Source organism: Atta cephalotes (genome assembly GCF_000143395.1).
Source record: "Atta cephalotes unplaced genomic scaffold scaffold00022, whole genome shotgun sequence".
NCBI lineage: Eukaryota > Metazoa > Arthropoda > Insecta > Hymenoptera > Formicidae > Atta > Atta cephalotes.
Window position 1 is genome coordinate 3,066,726 of NW_012130086.1, and position 18,209 is coordinate 3,084,934.

The window sequence follows — 18,209 nt, forward strand, 5'->3', positions numbered from 1 at the left end:
TTAGTAAACGAACTTACCTACTTTCGTATTAACGTTAAACTTTAAAGTAAGTAGGTCGTCTATTACGTAACGTACGTTATTTCTTTTACTTTTCTTCTATAGTATATATATATATATATATATATATATATATATATACACTCTTAATTAAAATACTGCATCTTTAATATTTGTATAAATAAATATATTATTTTAATTGTAAAATAAATACGATTAGTAATAACGTAAGATTTAATACATCGGAGGGTAACAGTAATAAATTATGGTACAATTGGCGAGAGAGTATGATTCTTGTAAAAAAATTTGCAGAATATATTTTCTTTGATTGGTTGCACAGTCCCTCATCAAACACGGTTTTAAATACGAGAGCAATGGCTTTGTCGAAGTGTATTTCTTTAAAACATTGTTTGCCCCGTGCAATTAGATATTGTTTATATGAGCAACCTTAAAGTTTGTTTATATGACTACTTATTTATTGTAAGAAATGTTATTATTGCCTCTGATAGTTAGTTCTCACTGATCTTTAAAAATGAAAATACGAAGCAGTCGTTTAGCTATGCATAAATTTCCAAGTAATCAAGACCAAAATTTGGAATAACCTGATGTAAGAAATCTTAAGCTTACACCATCTTTCTATGATGGATAAATCAAATCATATACTTGAGCCTACACCATCTGCTATGATGGGTGAATCGCAACCGATTAAAGGTATGTTGATTATGTTGAGTATGATTCAAGAAGCTGAATTGGAGAAAAACATCAAAAAAAGTGACAAACCGAATAAGAAAAATACACCAACTAAGATTGTAAGGATTAATTCTATACAACCAAATGTACCAAATACTATCAAAAGAATTAAATACAATGGACTTGAATCTTCACAAGGTAATTATTATAAAACACCCTATATAATGGGAACAATATACAAATATATAAATATAGGTTCTCTCTTATGATCTATTTAAAATTGTGTACTTTAAAAACTGTGCAACCAATCGAAAAGATCAGTTATCTTTTATTTATGAAAATGAGAAACTCGTTATTTTTACTAATATTGCATTTCTAATTCATCTAATAATTTTTTCATCTATTATGCCTCGCCAATTGTTTACCTACATTAAATAATTTATCGTGTCCAGTAATTACGTATTATATAATATTATTTATATTATTTTATATTTTATCAAAGTATTTTCTAAGATATAGAAATTTTATGTAAAAGGAGATTTAAGCGCCGCTGTTTGTTCAGAGGGCTTTGACGACGCTGTGGAGGAACGTATTATCAATGAGGAATATAAAATATGGAAGAAGAATACACCATTTTTATACGATCTTGTGATGACACATGCTTTGGAATGGCCTTCTTTAACGGCTCAATGGCTGCCCGATGTCACCAGACCTGAAGGAAAAGATTATTCAATCCACAGATTAATTTTAGGCACTCATACTTCAGACGAACAAAATCATTTGCTCATCGCCAGCGTCCAGCTGCCAAATGAAGATGCCCAATTTGATGCTTCTCATTATGATAATGAAAAGGGTGAATTTGGTGGATTTGGTTCTGTGAGTGGCAAAATCGAGATCGAGATTAAGATTAATCATGAGGGTGAAGTTAATAGAGCGCGATTCATGCCGCAAAATCCGTGTGTAATCGCAACAAAAACTCCCTCGAGCGACGTGCTTGTATTTGATTATACTAAACATCCCAGTAAACCGGATCCCAATGGAGAATGTCATCCGGATTTGAGGTACTTAATGATTTATTAAACAAATAGAATACCAGAGTATATTTATGTTAATATTATGTTTATTGTATATTTAAATATTACAATTGCAGATTGCGAGGACATCAAAAGGAAGGCTACGGACTTTCGTGGAACCCGAATCTCAATGGATATTTACTTAGCGCGTCTGACGACCACACAATTTGCTTGTGGGACATCAATGCCACACCGAAGGAAAATCGTGTTATCGATGCGAAAACTATCTTTACAGGACACACAGCCGTGGTTGAAGACGTTGCTTGGCATCTGTTACATGAATCATTATTTGGTTCGGTCGCTGACGATCAAAAGCTCATGATCTGGGATACTAGGTGATTGCCATCTTTAAATGGCTACGTTTACACCGTGCGCAAGCGTCCGCGATTTATACGATATATAACTTTGTTTATAATAGGAAACAATGTTACAATAGGATAAACAAGTATTATACACCTATTATATAGATCGCGGACTAAAGGTACATAAACGTAGCCATTAATAGTACAATTGATTGTATTTTTTAGACTTCTAGGTAAATCTATTCATTTCATTTTATATTTTCGTTAAATTTTAGTTAAAAGTCACTTAAGAATATAATATAATACTTAAGATAAAAATATTAAAAAATTTTTAATATATAATAAAAAAAATTGCAAGAAAATTTATATTCTCTGTTAATTTATAGAATCAATATTCTCTTGATACAATTGATATTAATGTCATTAAAATTATAGTTTAATGCAGCGTATTGAGAAATATATTGCGATATTACATCGTTAAATTTGTTATATTTGCAGATGCAATAATACTAGTAAACCAAGTCATACTGTTGATGCTCATACCGCTGAAGTAAACTGCTTGAGTTTCAATCCGTATTCTGAATTTATATTGGCTACTGGCAGTGCTGACAAGACTGTAGCACTTTGGGATTTACGAAATCTTAAATTGAAGTTACATTCATTTGAGTCACATAAGGATGAGATCTTCCAGGTCCAATGGTCACCACATAATGAAACTATATTAGCGAGCAGTGGCACAGATAGACGATTACATGTTTGGGATCTCAGCAAAATCGGCGAGGAGCAGTCCAGTGAAGATGCTGAAGATGGACCACCAGAACTTCTGGTAATTACGCAAACTTATTTTACGAAATTAATAAATAGCCAAAACAATTTTTTCAAAAAATTTTGTATTATTTTTTTCTAATTTACAATATTCTGTTTTTTGATATCTTTATAAATTTTTAAGATTCTATGTAATATTTGAAATTAGCTTCTCTAATAATTTTCTAAATAATTTTTTCTAATAATTTTCTAATATGTTTACAGTTTATACATGGAGGTCATACTGCGAAAATAAGCGACTTTTCATGGAATCCAAATGAACCGTGGGTCATATGCTCAGTATCAGAAGATAACATAATGCAAGTGTGGCAAATGGCGGAGAATATTTACAATGACGAAGAACCCGAGACACCTGGAAGTGAGATTGAAACTGGTGGTTCATAACGTGAAATATAATTCATCAAATTGTTTTGAGCTATCGTCACTCCCCAACTGAGGATAAGCGCACTCTCGTTGCGCCATGTTGTTGAACATCTTGGTGTAACGAGCATGAAGAACATTCCTTTTCACCAAGGAACAATAATTCTTGCTTTTTATAATTCGATCGTACAAAAGATGTAAATAACAAAAAAGAAAGATTCCATTGTTCAGCGAATGTATGGGAATAACATATGCCATTTTATCGAATTTGACCAAACATATTTTTCCAAAATTTTGAAAGAAATTACTTTGAAAGAATAATTTGAAATATTTTTGAAAGAATAAGAATAGCGAGTATTATTGTTTTATGGTGACGAATTGGCTATGTTAACAAGAAATTAAATAAGCTAGCTAGCTAAATAGTTAGCAGTAATAAAATAATTGCTAGTTACACCCTTTATGAGCCATCCTCGTATGAAGGCACTATTTCTCTGTCACAGTGAATAAGAGAACTCAAATGACATTAGGGGATGCCAAGTACTTTTTCTACTTCGTTTTAAGCGTGAATAAAGAAATGATGTAAACTCGAGTGATGTTTAGCTTAATTTACGCTTTTCCCAGTTTCATTTATTATTATTTTTGTGATTTTCTCTTTCTAATTCACGTAATTTAAAATTAATATATGTCTAACTATAAATCTAAAATAAGTAACAGATTCTATAAAGAATAAAGGATTGTTACCATTTCTAGAATTACACAGAAAAAAATTATTTTAAACGACCTACTTTTCTTTTTATCTAATTTTCTTTTTATGTACTAGACAAATGTGAAGAAAACACGAATAATCTTTATATTATCATTGTACAAATCCTATAACATGTCCTTTATATTATAATATATGATAGAATTAGCGACGGGTTTTCTTGGCACTTTGCAAATATAATAGGAACGTGCATTTTTTTTCAAGATAAAATATACGTATATATATATATATATATATGTATATATTAGACTTTGTTCCCACATTATAAAGCTGTTTGTGAAAGCTCGTTGTATATCTGCGTGAGTAAGGATTCGTCAAAGTTGTTCAGCGATACACTGTCCTCGCTGTCGATACTCGTAATTCTGAAAAAAAAATAAAGTTCTCGCGTATGTTATCTCATCAATTAAATTCATATTTATTAATCAGCGCAATTAAGTGATCGTTCATTACCAAAATCTGCGCGTTAAATGGACATCACTTATAGAGCGTGTCTTATGCCAGCTGCGCATGCGAAAGAAATTATTTGCAACACCAGTAATTATTTATACTTCGAAATCGAATAAACAGTAATTTTCATATGTTTAATAAATTATAATTATATTGAAGTCGTAAAAAACTCACCCTTTTCCAGCGTCTTGCCGTTTAATACCGTCGAGCAGGCTCATTATGGAAGGTGTCAGAGTCGGACGAAATACCTGAAATAGTCACGTTAATTTTATTAAGATTGAGTTAATTTTAATTTATCTACAATAAATGAAATTCTTCGGGAACTCACAGTTACGGCCGCGCATCGCATTTCACGAAGATCGATATTCCTAAAGAGATCGTGGATCAGTAATTCCTCTATACTAGTGAAACGATTTTCCGATTCCGTGAATATCAACTCGAGAAATCTCACGACCTAAAATCGAAATACATAGCGTTCGGATTTTTATTTTATAAAGGAACCACATTAGGTTATTCGATCGATTTTTACCTGCGGATACATTTCGATGTCTGATAGCTGGACGGCAGATGGTCTAAAGGTACATAATTCGTAGCCGGCGCACATTTCGAATAGCATATGCCCTGATAATATAAAAATAAGTTTATCATAAAGTTACCTATTATTGTAAAATACATTTTATTAAAGAAATGCAACATTAAACTTAGTTAAAAAAAAATCATTGAACACAATCTGATATTTTATTGAAATATATCGCTGAAAGAGAGCTATGTAAAAATTATGTTAAAATATTCTGTTGTAAAATATACAATTCACATTTTTCTATAAACTATAAATATCTAATTTAAAATCGTTTGATTTTATATATTCTGCTAGAAGATATAAAGAACGATTTATGAAAATTGTATTAAAGAGTATCTCATCGAAGCTGACATTAATAAATGAAAGCTTTAAAATCCATTTGAAAAGTTTTGCTTTTTACCGAAACATATAATATCAATCGAAGTGGAATGTGTTAATCGGGACGTCACGATGGGATGTATGCGACTGGTAAAGCCTAGAAGAGTATTCTCCAGACCGGCCAGTCTCGCAACGCCGTTTTGAATCACTACATTGCCCGAGTGAAGATGAGTCACTATGGGAAATCCTCGTTCCTTCAGGAACACTAATGCTTCTAATATCTGTCGTCCCATTCGTTGCACTTGTGGTAGTTTAAGTCCCTTGCCTCGTGCGGCATACTTGTGAATCCAGTCCTCGTTCCAACAATTTCGCTCGATCTGCCAGGATATTATTTCATTAGAACATCACCTCGTTTTCATATATACAAAGCGCCGAGAAAAATTCTTTGCGTTTCTAGTGTAACGAAATAAACGTCTTCAATTATCTTAAAATCTTACATTATTTTAATTAATTAATGAAGTTTTAATTTACGAAAGAGTTTAATTAATTAATGAAGTTTAATTTATTAGATGTTTGATGTTGATAATTAAAAAGATGAATAGGGTCATATTTAATAAAACTTTACTAACAATAAGGCAAAAATAAAAATTAATTTGAATAAGATGTACGAAGATAAAATTTACATAATATATGTGTATTTTTATTCATTTTCGTCTGAAGAATTGAATATATTTTTATGCATAAAATATTTACGCCGTATATTAGATCCTTGAGGCTGCCCTGATTGATAGGTTGCATCAGGACGATATATGTTTGGTCCTCATATTCAAGAAAATCGACATGAAAAACAGGACAGATATAGGGGTGTTGTAAGGCCAGGAATAGATTGTTCAAGATGTCTTTGGTAGAGGGACAGACAGTCAGCGGACAATTTCGATTTAATGGTACCAAAGTTAACAGTCTGTCCGTCTTCAGCGAGGTGTCCCTCACCATGAACCAATACTTATCTACTCTCGATCCTGAAAGATATTTTAACGATTCCATTAATTTTCTTTTTTATAAATTTTCGAAGATATAGTCAATAAATAACTGATTTGAGTAAAAAATTTAAGTCTCTGAATATATAAAATTAGATTATCAATATAATTCCGTAACTTATTTCTAAATTCTTTAATTTTTTAACTTCATAAGTTTCCATAATTTATCTTCAATTTACTATTTTCTCGATCATCTTCTCGATACGTAATATTATTGAGGAACGCGTTATGATTTCAGAGAGGTTTTCATGCTTACATTTTATACATTTTTTATTTAATATTTTGGTTTTGACAGAATCATAAAAGCGAAAAAGGCTCACCGATGTTGTTGAGCTGCTTAATGAGAACAAAACGTGGAGTTTTTCCGATGTAGTCACGGCAAATTGATAAAGCACGATCGCGGGATCTCTTCTCCATTTCCATGTACTCGACTCCATCCTCGCTGACAGATTTCGAACCATGATTCAGTGCCGTGTAACGACCGTTCCTGTTGGGAAGATGTAAAATCCCATTTGATCATTCCTTCTCATATTTAATTTCTCTCTCTTTTTTTCTGTTCAGTCTTTTTTCGAAGGAAATAAAATGCAGACTTTAGCGTCGTTTAAATTGACATACATAGCGTCGTTTTAATTGATGACGATTTAATTATCTTGAATATTTAGAATCGAATATCTCAAATTTGTAAATTCAGAATCCAGTTATCAAATGGCTGTTTTAAAAAGCCATTCTTCTGTGGTTATTAAAAGGAATAACAATAAATAATGATAAATAATAATAAATAAATAAAGAATGCAAACTTTTTGCCGAACTTCTAAGAAACTAGCAGAATAAAACAGATATGTATAATACTATTGTATAATAATGTGTTTTAAAACGTTTCTACGATTATTAAAGGGAGTAATAATAAACAAAAGAAATATAGATTGTTAGATTAACTTTAAAAAATACAGCAGAAAAAAATACACGTATACATGGAACATTTTTAATCGCTTAAGAGCTTAATATAGTTTCTCATATTTTATAAAAACGTTCTCTACCTGTCATCGAAAATTGCTGCGCAGCTTTGCGTTTGCCTAGACAACTCCTCTGCATTATCGCGTCTCTTGCAGTAACAAAAGTGGATTAGCTTCGCGAACCACGAATTATGATGCGGTCGCGTATCACTAACGCGCCACGTTGCTCTATGGCTGCAAGGGGTTTCATCCAAATAAAAAAAAAAAGAAAGAAGACGGACTGCTACAGGGATATATATTGTTGTACAAAGTCGGTCTTAATACTCGGCTTGCACTCTCATACAAAAGCACGATAATTGAATTAACGCAATCACGTCACGTGCTGAATGCCACGGGACTCTGTCACCGCCGTTCCGAATTATCGGAGAACGAAATATTTCGAAGGTAATATTTCGAAAATGATAAAAGATTTTTTAATCCCGGGACACTCTTCGCATTTTGCCTGGCATTATTACCTGCGTGTTGCAACACGAAAATTTCCGTCTATTCGAGGACCATCGCTCTCCGAAAGCTTCCGATGAACATTCTGTTGCGCGCTTGTCATTGACCGGATGTTTTTTACGAAAATTGTCGTATTATTATCGTAAAAAAATCAATTGTATACTCTTGACTATAAATGCGCGAAAGTGAAAAATCAGTGCTTATGCCAATAAGAGCTGAATGTTTGAGGCATCTTCGATGGACTCTCGTTCATGGTTTACAAACAGAGATGCCCGAGTATGCGTAGTGTGACACGAATATTTGAAGCGGCTAATTTAATAGGATACACAATGATATCAGCGAATAATATTAGATCTGGTAAACGGGAATGCAAACTAGGAAAATCATTGATATGTAAAGTCATTGATATTGATAATTATTTACATGCCTGTTGAGTTCTTGTTGCAGCAACAAGTAATAGCTAATTCAGAACGAAGAGAAGATACATGCTATTGCTATATGTGTGAATAATACACAACATCCCAAGAGGATAAACCGGCTCATCGAGGGATCATTGTATATTTCGTTTCCCGAAGGAGGGTAGTTGAGTCGGGATTTATATTTCACGTTTTGACACAATTTCCTTCCTTCACAAATCTGTTTATTCCTATTAAATGTGGTTGAAAGCTCAATACGAAAGGAAATAATTTTAATTTTTTTTTATACTCTTATAATACTCTTTTATAAAAATACATATTTCTGAAATATTTGAACTTTGAATTATTAATCGTCTTTCGAATGTAATTCTATTTTTTTAATTTTGTAACGTTTTATAATCTATAATTTTATAACTCTATCATATTGCCTCTATGATTCTATAAATATTATAGTTCCAAATTCTATATCTAAACATAGTTCCTATAATTATAGCTCCAACACATGTTTAAGTAACTCGATCTATAATATTCCATAGCTCTACAATTTCATAATTTTCTCTTCCGCTTTAACTTCATAATCCCCTGTAATTTCCTTTTCTGTAATAATTTAATAATCTTAAAACTTTTTAGAGTCCCTACATAATCGTATAATTTTATAACTCCGTAAGTCTCCCTCAAATCCATAGTTCATAAATTATGGACTCCGTCTCCGTCGATTAATTTTAACCGACCCCGAATCCGGCGAGACGACTAAAGATGACCAAGATACGCGCCTTTTCATCCCTAAAAAAAACTCACTTGATGTCGCCCTGATCCTTGTATCCTCGCGCTGCCGACACGCGGCTGAAGAGTAGCCGCGCCAGATTATCCAGCTTGTTCGCCAGCTGATGGCCCTTGTCATCCTCGCTCTCATTCTCATCCTCTGTACTCACGCTGCGACCTCGTCGCAACGAACCCCGTGCTGTGCTCATCGCCCTGGCGTTCAACTCGGTGGCACTCTGCGTCCTGCGATTGACGGCACGGCGGCGGCGACGAGTGCTCGAGTGACCAGTACGATGCTGACAGAATCTGTCATGACCGGTCACCTCCGACTCGCGATTCCGCTGCCCATCACCGTCATCCTTCTTGTTTAGACTCTGATAGAGATTGAACATTGTTGCACTACGATTACCTTGGCAAGTATTACTGTTTGATCCCGCGCACCTGAAAAAAGGTTTTATCAATCTGCCTTTTGAGTCTCATCTCTGAAAAAGTACTTTGGCGAATTGCTTTGCTTTCTTTTTGGATTGATCCACAAGATCTCACTATTTTCATGCTTTTACGTAAAATTAATATGTAAATATTTAATGAGATTTTTACACATTTGTAACGTTTAATAATCATTGTAAAAATAATTAATGACTGAGTCTTCTAATTTCTTCAAGTGCAAGTAATGTTCATTCAAACGAAATTTAGAAGTCTAATTTGTTAATGGTATGAAATTTTGATAAACTAACCGTGATAGACAAGAAAATTTATTTTTATCATTTTAACGATAAAATTGAAAATATAATATTGTATATCACATGTTATTAGAAGTAAATATATTTCTCTTGTATTGTTTTATCGGAATGTTATTTCAATTATATTGTGAACAATTTTTCTGCGAAAATGTCAAATGTCAAATGTATAATTGAGAATCGCTTCATTTTTATAAATATAACATATTTTCAAGGAAAATTATATAATTTAAAAAGTAATCTGTTGCATCAAATTATTTTTATATTCTAAATTCAAAGACATTTGACATATTCGAAATTCAAAAACACTTGAATTTTTCCCTCGTGCAATTTTTATTCTATTTATTTATTCTATTATTTATAGGTATTCTTTCAAATAGAGAGAAAAAAGATATTATGCATTCAGCTTTCGTTAAAGAATTTAGTCCTCTGCGTTAAAATAAGAATGGAAATAAAAGGAAGAAAAGGTTTGAACAAGATTTTAACAAGCTTTACAAACTATTGTATTTTTCCTCTGACCTTTCTCGATCTATTTTTGCAATCGAAGCAAATTATTGCGAGTCAACGTCGCAAAAGATACATGCGAATGCATTATTAAGAGCGGAATCGTCCTGCTATTAATACTATTCTCGAGATCGATATGAAGCGAATAAACGTTTTCACTCGAAACACCGATCATTTGTCAGCGTGCACAGGAAGTTCTATCTCAAGATTCTCAAGTATCTCGCGCTTGCATATCTTGAAACCTATTGGATGTGGAAAGAAAAATGTCATAAAGGAAGATAGTGCATTCTCGATAATATTATATGATCGAATTAGCATTATTCTTATAGAAGTCCTGCTCTTTATGATATATTTTTTTTGCATCTTTTGTCCTATATATTTATAAAGATATTATGGACATAAAAAATTGTTTTTATAGCAGAATATATCGTTAACATAACGGTACCATTAAATACTACTTTTTAATAAATATCCAAATTAATAACTATCAAGCTTAAGTAGTTGAAGAAATATATTGATCGGTCAAGATAATTCACGAATTAGTGCAACTATTTATTGCGCCGGGCAATCGTAATTATTAGGTTCTCTCATCATTTTCTAAAATTTAATTCTGTTTTTTTATTAAATCAATTAATATAAATAATAAATAATTTCAGTAAAATTAATAGTGCTGATATTAAAATCGTTAACTTTATTAATATTATTCTTTCTTTAATATTATTTTTTATTATTCGTTCGTTGATCTATTAATTCAATTAAATCATTGTAGCAAATATTGAAGCAAGTTTCTTCTTAATACTTAACTCTGTGCGTTTTCTGTTGAAACATATTAATCCAAATCAATGCAAATTAATCTACCACTTACCGTTAATAAACGTAAATCGCTGCTGGATATTGAAATTTCTCATGAAACTACTCAAAAATATCACAGAGAATCTCGGTTGGTCCGCAGAATCGTTGGTCACTGAAATCTCTGCTCGTACGGCGCTATCAGGAATGCTTAAAAATATAATATAAAAATATAAATATCTTTATGTATTAATTTTAAAAAAAGGAAAATGTATTCACTTTTCTCCTATTTAACTATATTTAAATTTATTAATTTAATTTTATAGAACCTCTTGAAATAATAACAATATGATAACATGAAAAAATAGAAACAATTTGATAAAATGTTAAGGAAAATTTAAATGTCATTACAAATATATGTACATTTTATAATCTATAATAATTGTTTGCAAGAAAATAAAGCGTATTTCCGTAGTATCAGGATGTTATGAGTATCCTTATTCATGTTGTTCAGCAACGAAAGTGCGATATACTGAGGAGTCAATAATATATTTATTTTTAAGAAAAAAAATAATATACATACATTTGTATATAATATTATATAATAATATACATACATAATAATATATAATAATATACATACAAACCTTTCATTTTTTTTTTAAATACATAAATTTCTTTTTAAATATATAAATAAATTTTTGTGATTCAAAAGAAAAATGCAACTCGTTATCAAAGATTTAATTAAAAAGTCTTTGAGGAGGATATTATATTATTTTGAATTATAATCTAATAAGTGTTTCACGTCACGTTTTGTGTAAAAATATCCTTATTTTTCATTCCGTTCTTGATATGAAATCCGCTTCTGTATGAAATCTTGTAAGACGGAAAAAAATTGAATTTTACTTCAATAAATAAATTAATCACGTACCAAAGCGATTGAAATCGTGACGATCCACTGTGACTTTTCCAGAGCAAGTACAATGTACTCGGGATAAGACTTCGAGTCTTCTCGCGGGTTATCGACCCCGCATAGGGTTGCGTAGGCAGTGTATGGCGCGCGAGGATTCCAAGGAACGACACGCGGGGTGCCCGCCGCAGCGGAATCGCGATGCGCGACTCGAAATGAAGATGCGTGGGTGGAGACGGCGCTCGGCGGCCTCCGCCGAGCAACGGGGCTGGGTGGACACTGATGAGAGCGCGCGATCCCGGAGACGGCGGGCCGCGACTGACCCGGCGCGACACAGATTCCGTTCCGCGCAACCACCCTCCCGCACCTCGCCCTTACGAGGCGTAAGGTAAATGTACGGACAATCGCCAGATATCTGACACGAAAAGTTTGGCAACCTGTGGACTCCCCGTTTGTGAAGAAGATCTGTGCGAGGGATATCTCAGAAAGCTTCTTTTCTCTCTGTCCTAAATCCATAAAGCGGCTTATGTAAACTCAACAAAACTAACGATTCTTGTCGCAATTGATGAAAGGCGTTTCCGTCCGAAGCGTTGAAGTGAAAAGCTTCTGAAGATAAAACAAACTTATAAGCATTTTTTTCTGGTTATCAATTTTGGCAAGCAAGAATTACTGTTAGAGTCTCGCTAGATACATAAAATAAACAATGCAAAAAAATCGTAAAAAATATTAATGAGATAATTATAGAGGTATAGCTAGCGGGATAGCTAGATATCTGCCGTACGAATTATAATACGTACATTTTTCTTCAATATTTTTAATTAAACAAACCATACAAATGAAATTGTGAGCACATGCACGAGTTCGCACGTGACTCGGGTTATTCCACATTTTTGCTTGAAGCACAATTCTTTAATGCCTGCAGTTTTAAGGTTGCTTTCAGGGACAGTAAATATATTTGAGAAATCCTAAATAGTTCAGTCTAAAAATATATAGCATTACTCTTTTATCGCGAGTTTTTCAATTATATAAATAGTCGTTTCATATTATAAAAATTTTATATATATATTATACACACACACACACACACACACACACACACACACACACACACACACACGCGCGCGCGCGCGCGCGCACAAGAGAGAATTATAGAAAGAAAAAAATTAGTAACTTTTTTATTAAATTCTTTATATTTAAATACTTTATAATATCTTTTTAAAGATATATTTTTTGATATAGAAAAAAACTTTTTTAATTTTTTGTATTATAAAACAGAAAAACAATATTTGTACTTTTAAGTTTTTTCTTCTTTCTTTTTTGTAACATGTCGAAAACGTAGAAATTATGTTTTTCCTTTCACGTTTTTTTTCTTCGTCCTGAATCTGTACAGCTTTGTATTGCAATTTCCATTTCTTTATAGGACAATCATATATCTGCAATTCAAATATTTGTTATTCATAAACATATAACACATATTACATGTGCGATTGTATTCTGTTTATAATAGAACAAAAAAAAAATTCTATCGAATATTAAAATTTCTTTAAATTTTAATTTAAAAAATTTTTAAATAAAATAAAAATGATGAACCATAAGAACTTTTTAAATAATGCTTATATATAATATTAATAAAAATATATATTTAATACATATATGTTAATTATTACATATATGTTAATTATTTTATTATTTCTTTTATCTCTATAATCTCTTTTATTAAATATATTACATATTTTTGTACTTACATCTGCTACAAATTGCAAAGCCGAACGATAAGTGAACTCATTTTTCGCACGAGAGCCCCATGTAAACTCAAAATCCGTTGGATCATTCTTATTTATTATTACTTTCTCAAGATATCTCTGATTTACAAAATCCTATATATGAATAAAATATCCTATATATGAATAAATATCATTTAAAAATCAACTACAATGATTACATAAATTGTAATAGTTAATATTGATTTTTACTACTGTTACTAATTGTTTGATGTCGCCAAAATATTCATGTTGAAAATTATCATCAGTTATAATACCCAGATTTTGAAGAAAATCCCACAGTATTTCTATAAAAATGCTTCATTTATTTTCAACATTAGCTTATTAAATAATTTCTCAAAAATTCAATTTATTATTTACATCACAAATCATCAATATATCAGGTATGTATTAGACAACATGTAAATTATCAAAAAGCAAAAATTACCTTCTTTGCATGATTCACCATACATAAAAATATGAACAAGTACAAGATATAACAGCACCAGTTTATGATTATCATTGAAGATGAGATGTGGAAGATCATTTTCTATTTTATTCACCAATATATATTTATTACCTTCAACTTCTACTAAGCTGTATCCAAATACCTTTCAAATATCATAATTTATGTGAAATTTTTAATCTTATATACAATTCTATTTTTTAAATAGTTTGCTTTGTAAGAGCAATTAATATATAAACCATTATCATTTTAAAAATAAGTAGTATTCATAAAGTAAATAAACATACCTCAGACAGTTGTTTATTTACACTCTCTATAATAAAACGAAATACTTTGCCATTTCCATCCAGTACATGTTTGATAATGTGTGATTTCTGTATAGGTAGCTTGTTGCGATCTGCCATGAAAAGGTATCTTATTATACTACTGATTAGTTGCATTTCTTTTTGTGTCTCCATATCCTGCGAACTCATAATCTGTGAATCCTTGATGATTGAACTTCTAGTATGTCGTGATGATACACTGGCCTGACTAGTCTGGCTGGCTTGGCTGCTCGGGCCAGGATAGTCTTGGGATAAAAACATATCTTCGCTACTCTCTTTCATGTTGCGATTGCTCTGGGATCCTCTTTTTCTACCTAATAAACACAATCCTTATTCACTATACAGAATATTAGGTTATGATAACTAATGCTACTCCATAATTTAGAAATAGAAGAAAAACATTATTTTATCCACGTAGATATACATTTGTTAACTTTCTTCTGTCTTTTTTTCATAGAATTTTGAACGTGAATAGTTTCATTAAAAAATGGAAAATAATACACATCGATTTTCACTTCGAACAAGTACAATATATTCTTACTCATTCTGAACAGATCACATGAATATTACTTTAGAAGTAAGCTTTTACGTGCTTTGTGATAGTTTAAGAGAGATTAATTCTCAAAATACTAAATATAAGCTAAACATGTGAAATCCAAGCTGCCTTATCCCGAGAGATTTCGATTAAATATCCTCTCTAAAAAACAGTCAAGTATCAACCGTCAAGTTTGTACGATTTGAAGTAGATGGAATCCGTTTAGTGGCGCCTCCATATACAAAACTATGTAGCTACGGATAATTTCCACGGTGGGTAACATATCCATGATTTTCGATTTGTTCTTTTTGAGTACATTGTTTGGTTTTATTCCATTCTATTATATTCTGAAACAATATTAAAATAATATAAAAATAATAATTATAATTTGCAAAAGAAGGCTAGCAAAATTACAGAACAAAAATCTAAAAAATTCTTTGGAATATAACAATTTTACGCAAAGAACTGTAACACACATATTGTATTTTTTATGTACATATATGTATATAATATATGTATAATATGATATTAATAAAAAAGATAATATGCAGTAAAATAACGAGTTTTAATGTAAATATGTAATGTAAATACTAATATTAAGTTATTAGTAAATTTTAATAAATATAACAAATTTCAATTTTAACATTGAATTGCACATAGATTTTCGAAAAATTATATTTTATAATTATTTCCGATATATACATATTATTGTTGTAAATATAGTTATCTGATTTTTATAAAAAAATACAATTTTAATTCTTATTATTTTGCGTTTCTCAGAAATAATAGATTACAATTCGATCGTTCAGTAATCTCAATTTAATTTATATCTGAAACTGTTGTTTTCGCATTTTAATTTACTTCGAAAATTATAATTCGTCTCTGAATATGATCAATTTGCATTACTCTGTATTCCAACATGCTCTGTATATGAATAAAAAAAAAGCGAATAATTCTCGAAAACTGAAAGTCGCGTATAGCTTGAATTTAATTAAATATATCAAATATATGTTAATATCTTTTTATTATTAATTAACCATCAAATTTATAAAATATGAGTAATTTTGAAGAAGCGACAAGAGAGTTATCAATTATTCCGCCGGATTTTGTACCATACATGGAAAAACACAGATTATATGAATTCTTTTATGTAATAAAATAAGGTCATCTTACTCCACTTAAATATTTTTTATCGATTTGATTATTTGTTATATTATATATTGTGTTACATTTTGTATGTATTTTAGATTATATTAGGATGTATCTCATTCTATTAAATCATATTATTTATTGCATTGTATTATAAAAAAATATAAAAAAATTCATAGGAATTAGCGACGCAATTACTGATCCAGCAGCCAGATGACCCAATAGTATTTATAAAACAAAGTGTCCAGCATATTATACGAAAACGAGATATTTCTAGAGTTATTCTTATAGCTCCTCCAGATTTCGGTAATACGTTATAATATAGTCATAACTAATTGTAAGGATATATTCTTAAATATAACATGAAAATCTGCATTAAGAGAAAAATTTATGATATTTATATGGCTACAATTACATTTTATAATTATAGTTCCAAAGCAGTAATAATAATCATAATTATGATAATATGTAATTATAGTTACAAATATCAAAATATTTTCTTTTAATATATCTTCATTATTTTCTATATCTTCGAGTATTTAGTAATAATTACATTTATAAAATGCAATAAACCAAAATTTTTGTTTTAAGAAGATTTTCAATATTTGTATCTACATATTATTTCTAAAATGAATAAAACAGATTTTCTTCTCTGTTGGTATAGATAAAATGACTCTTGCAAAAATTCTTCAAAAGGAAACTGGGATTTGTCTTGTTACCTTAGAAGGTCTTTATGCTTCATCTCCTATTGGAGTATGATATTACCAAATTATTTATTTCTCATAAGATGTTTCAGACTAAAAAGTTGCATGAATTTCTTTATTTTTGATTGTACACCAAAGGTTTATTATACATAAATACGTGTTTTTTAGAATATATGTCGTTGCTATGATGCTAATGAGATCGCAAACAGAATGAAGAAAATGTTAATGTCAGGAATACTTCATGAATCTGGATGGATATTAGTTGGTAATTTTGCTTACGAAAATTTTATTGCATTTAATAAAATGAACCTTGGATTATTATGAAAAACTGCAACATTATTGCAATATAATATATATATATATTGCAATATATTATAACTAATATTACAAGAAAAGAATAACTAATTTTCTTTTTTCTCTTTTGCGTAAATAAATAATTTGGTGTACAGATATACCAAGAAATAAAAAGGAAGCACGTGCCATGCAGTATGTCGGCATAATACCAACACACGTGATACAAATTATATTATCCCGTATAGAAGACAAGATTCAAGAAAAAAGTATACTTACAATATTATTATATATAATCTCTCCTTTTAAATCCATTCATATCCATCTTCATCTTTGCAAAACACGTTCATTCTGTAAACATAAATTATAACATTCTTAGATTAACGATATTATATTAATAATATTTTTTCCATATTTTATATATTAACATAATTATAAAATATAATCTTTATGATATAGAATTTTAACTCCATCTAATTCATTTTTTTCTAAATGTTTATTTGTAGAAGATATAAGACAATGCGATTATAAGAAAAATCTTCGAGGTCTACGTGACGCTTATGCTAATCTTTTAATTGTTAGTTATCAATCTTTGACTTATATTCGTTTATAGTAATATAATTATAAAATTAATATATATGTTGTTCATATATTAATATTCTACATAATATATGTATTTTAGCAAAATTTTTATTCTATAATTATTATAAATACTCGTTGATTGATTCTATGTTAAATGTTGTTAGCTTGTTATGAAATCATGAAAACAATTTTCTTTAGGAAGTTCAAGCTGGTAATAAGACGATTCAAGAGTTGGGTAAAGAATGCGCAACATTAATGAAAATTAGAAAACACTATGGAGCCCCATCACTTTTTCGCATTGTTCTTATAGGTCCTCGAGGATCAGCTCATCGTTCTTTGGCAAAACATATATCTGAGAGTTTTACTCTCGTTCATGGTATAATATACATATATATATATATATACACATATATATATATATATATATATATATAT

The 18,209-nt window shown here is 30.3% G+C and overlaps 3 protein-coding genes across 4 annotated transcripts in view; 1 reads left to right on the top strand and 2 right to left on the bottom strand.

Moving 5' to 3' along the window:
• Positions 1 to 3,271, top strand: part of LOC105619596 (probable histone-binding protein Caf1) — a 3,724-nt gene extending 453 nt beyond the window's left edge. The window contains exons 1-5 of one of the 2 annotated variants that reach the window (XM_012201114.1): positions 711 to 885; positions 1,223 to 1,748; positions 1,838 to 2,095; positions 2,561 to 2,888; positions 3,092 to 3,271. In XM_012201114.1, coding sequence (XP_012056504.1) covers positions 711 to 885; positions 1,223 to 1,748; positions 1,838 to 2,095; positions 2,561 to 2,888; positions 3,092 to 3,271 — 1,467 coding nt within the window. Of the gene's footprint in view, positions 1 to 710; positions 886 to 1,222; positions 1,749 to 1,837; positions 2,096 to 2,560; positions 2,889 to 3,091 lie in introns of those variants that run through there. The other variant, XM_012201115.1, reaches the window with a different exon arrangement.
• A 1,001-nt stretch (positions 3,272 to 4,272) lies between these two features.
• LOC105619597 (slowpoke-binding protein) lies at positions 4,273 to 9,416 on the bottom strand. The gene is made up of 8 exons (XM_012201116.1): positions 9,061 to 9,416; positions 6,713 to 6,879; positions 6,109 to 6,374; positions 5,438 to 5,732; positions 4,987 to 5,078; positions 4,786 to 4,911; positions 4,632 to 4,705; positions 4,273 to 4,372 (listed from the first exon to the last, which is right to left on the bottom strand). The coding sequence occupies exons 1-8, from the start codon at positions 9,414 to 9,416 to the stop codon at positions 4,273 to 4,275; spliced, it is 1,476 nt and encodes a 491-aa protein (XP_012056506.1).
• A 3,737-nt stretch (positions 9,417 to 13,153) lies between these two features.
• LOC105619714 (melanoma-associated antigen G1) lies at positions 13,154 to 14,795 on the bottom strand. Its single transcript, XM_012201232.1, has 5 exons — positions 14,478 to 14,795; positions 14,173 to 14,335; positions 13,938 to 14,032; positions 13,710 to 13,841; positions 13,154 to 13,397 (listed from the first exon to the last, which is right to left on the bottom strand). Exons 1-5 carry the CDS (start codon positions 14,793 to 14,795, stop codon positions 13,167 to 13,169), a joined length of 939 nt encoding a protein of 312 aa, XP_012056622.1. The 3' UTR covers positions 13,154 to 13,166.
• Positions 14,796 to 18,209: the final 3,414 nt, after the last annotated feature.

Coding starts and splice junctions, on each gene's coding strand:
- LOC105619597 (XM_012201116.1), bottom strand. CDS start 9,416: ATGTTCAATCTCTATCAGAGTCTAAACAAGAAGGATGACGGTGATGGG. Junction 6,880..9,060: donor AAGGATCAGGGCGACATCAA/GTGAGTTTTTTT, acceptor TCTTCCCAACAG/GAACGGTCGTTACACGGCAC. Junction 4,912..4,986: donor ACATCGAAATGTATCCGCAG/GTAAAAATCGAT, acceptor TTTCGATTTTAG/GTCGTGAGATTTCTCGAGTT.
- LOC105619714 (XM_012201232.1), bottom strand. CDS start 14,795: ATGAAAGAGAGTAGCGAAGATATGTTTTTATCCCAAGACTATCCTGGC. Junction 14,336..14,477: donor TAAATAAACAACTGTCTGAG/GTATGTTTATTT, acceptor GATATTTGAAAG/GTATTTGGATACAGCTTAGT. Junction 13,842..13,937: donor TCAAACAATTAGTAACAGTA/GTAAAAATCAAT, acceptor ATTCATATATAG/GATTTTGTAAATCAGAGATA.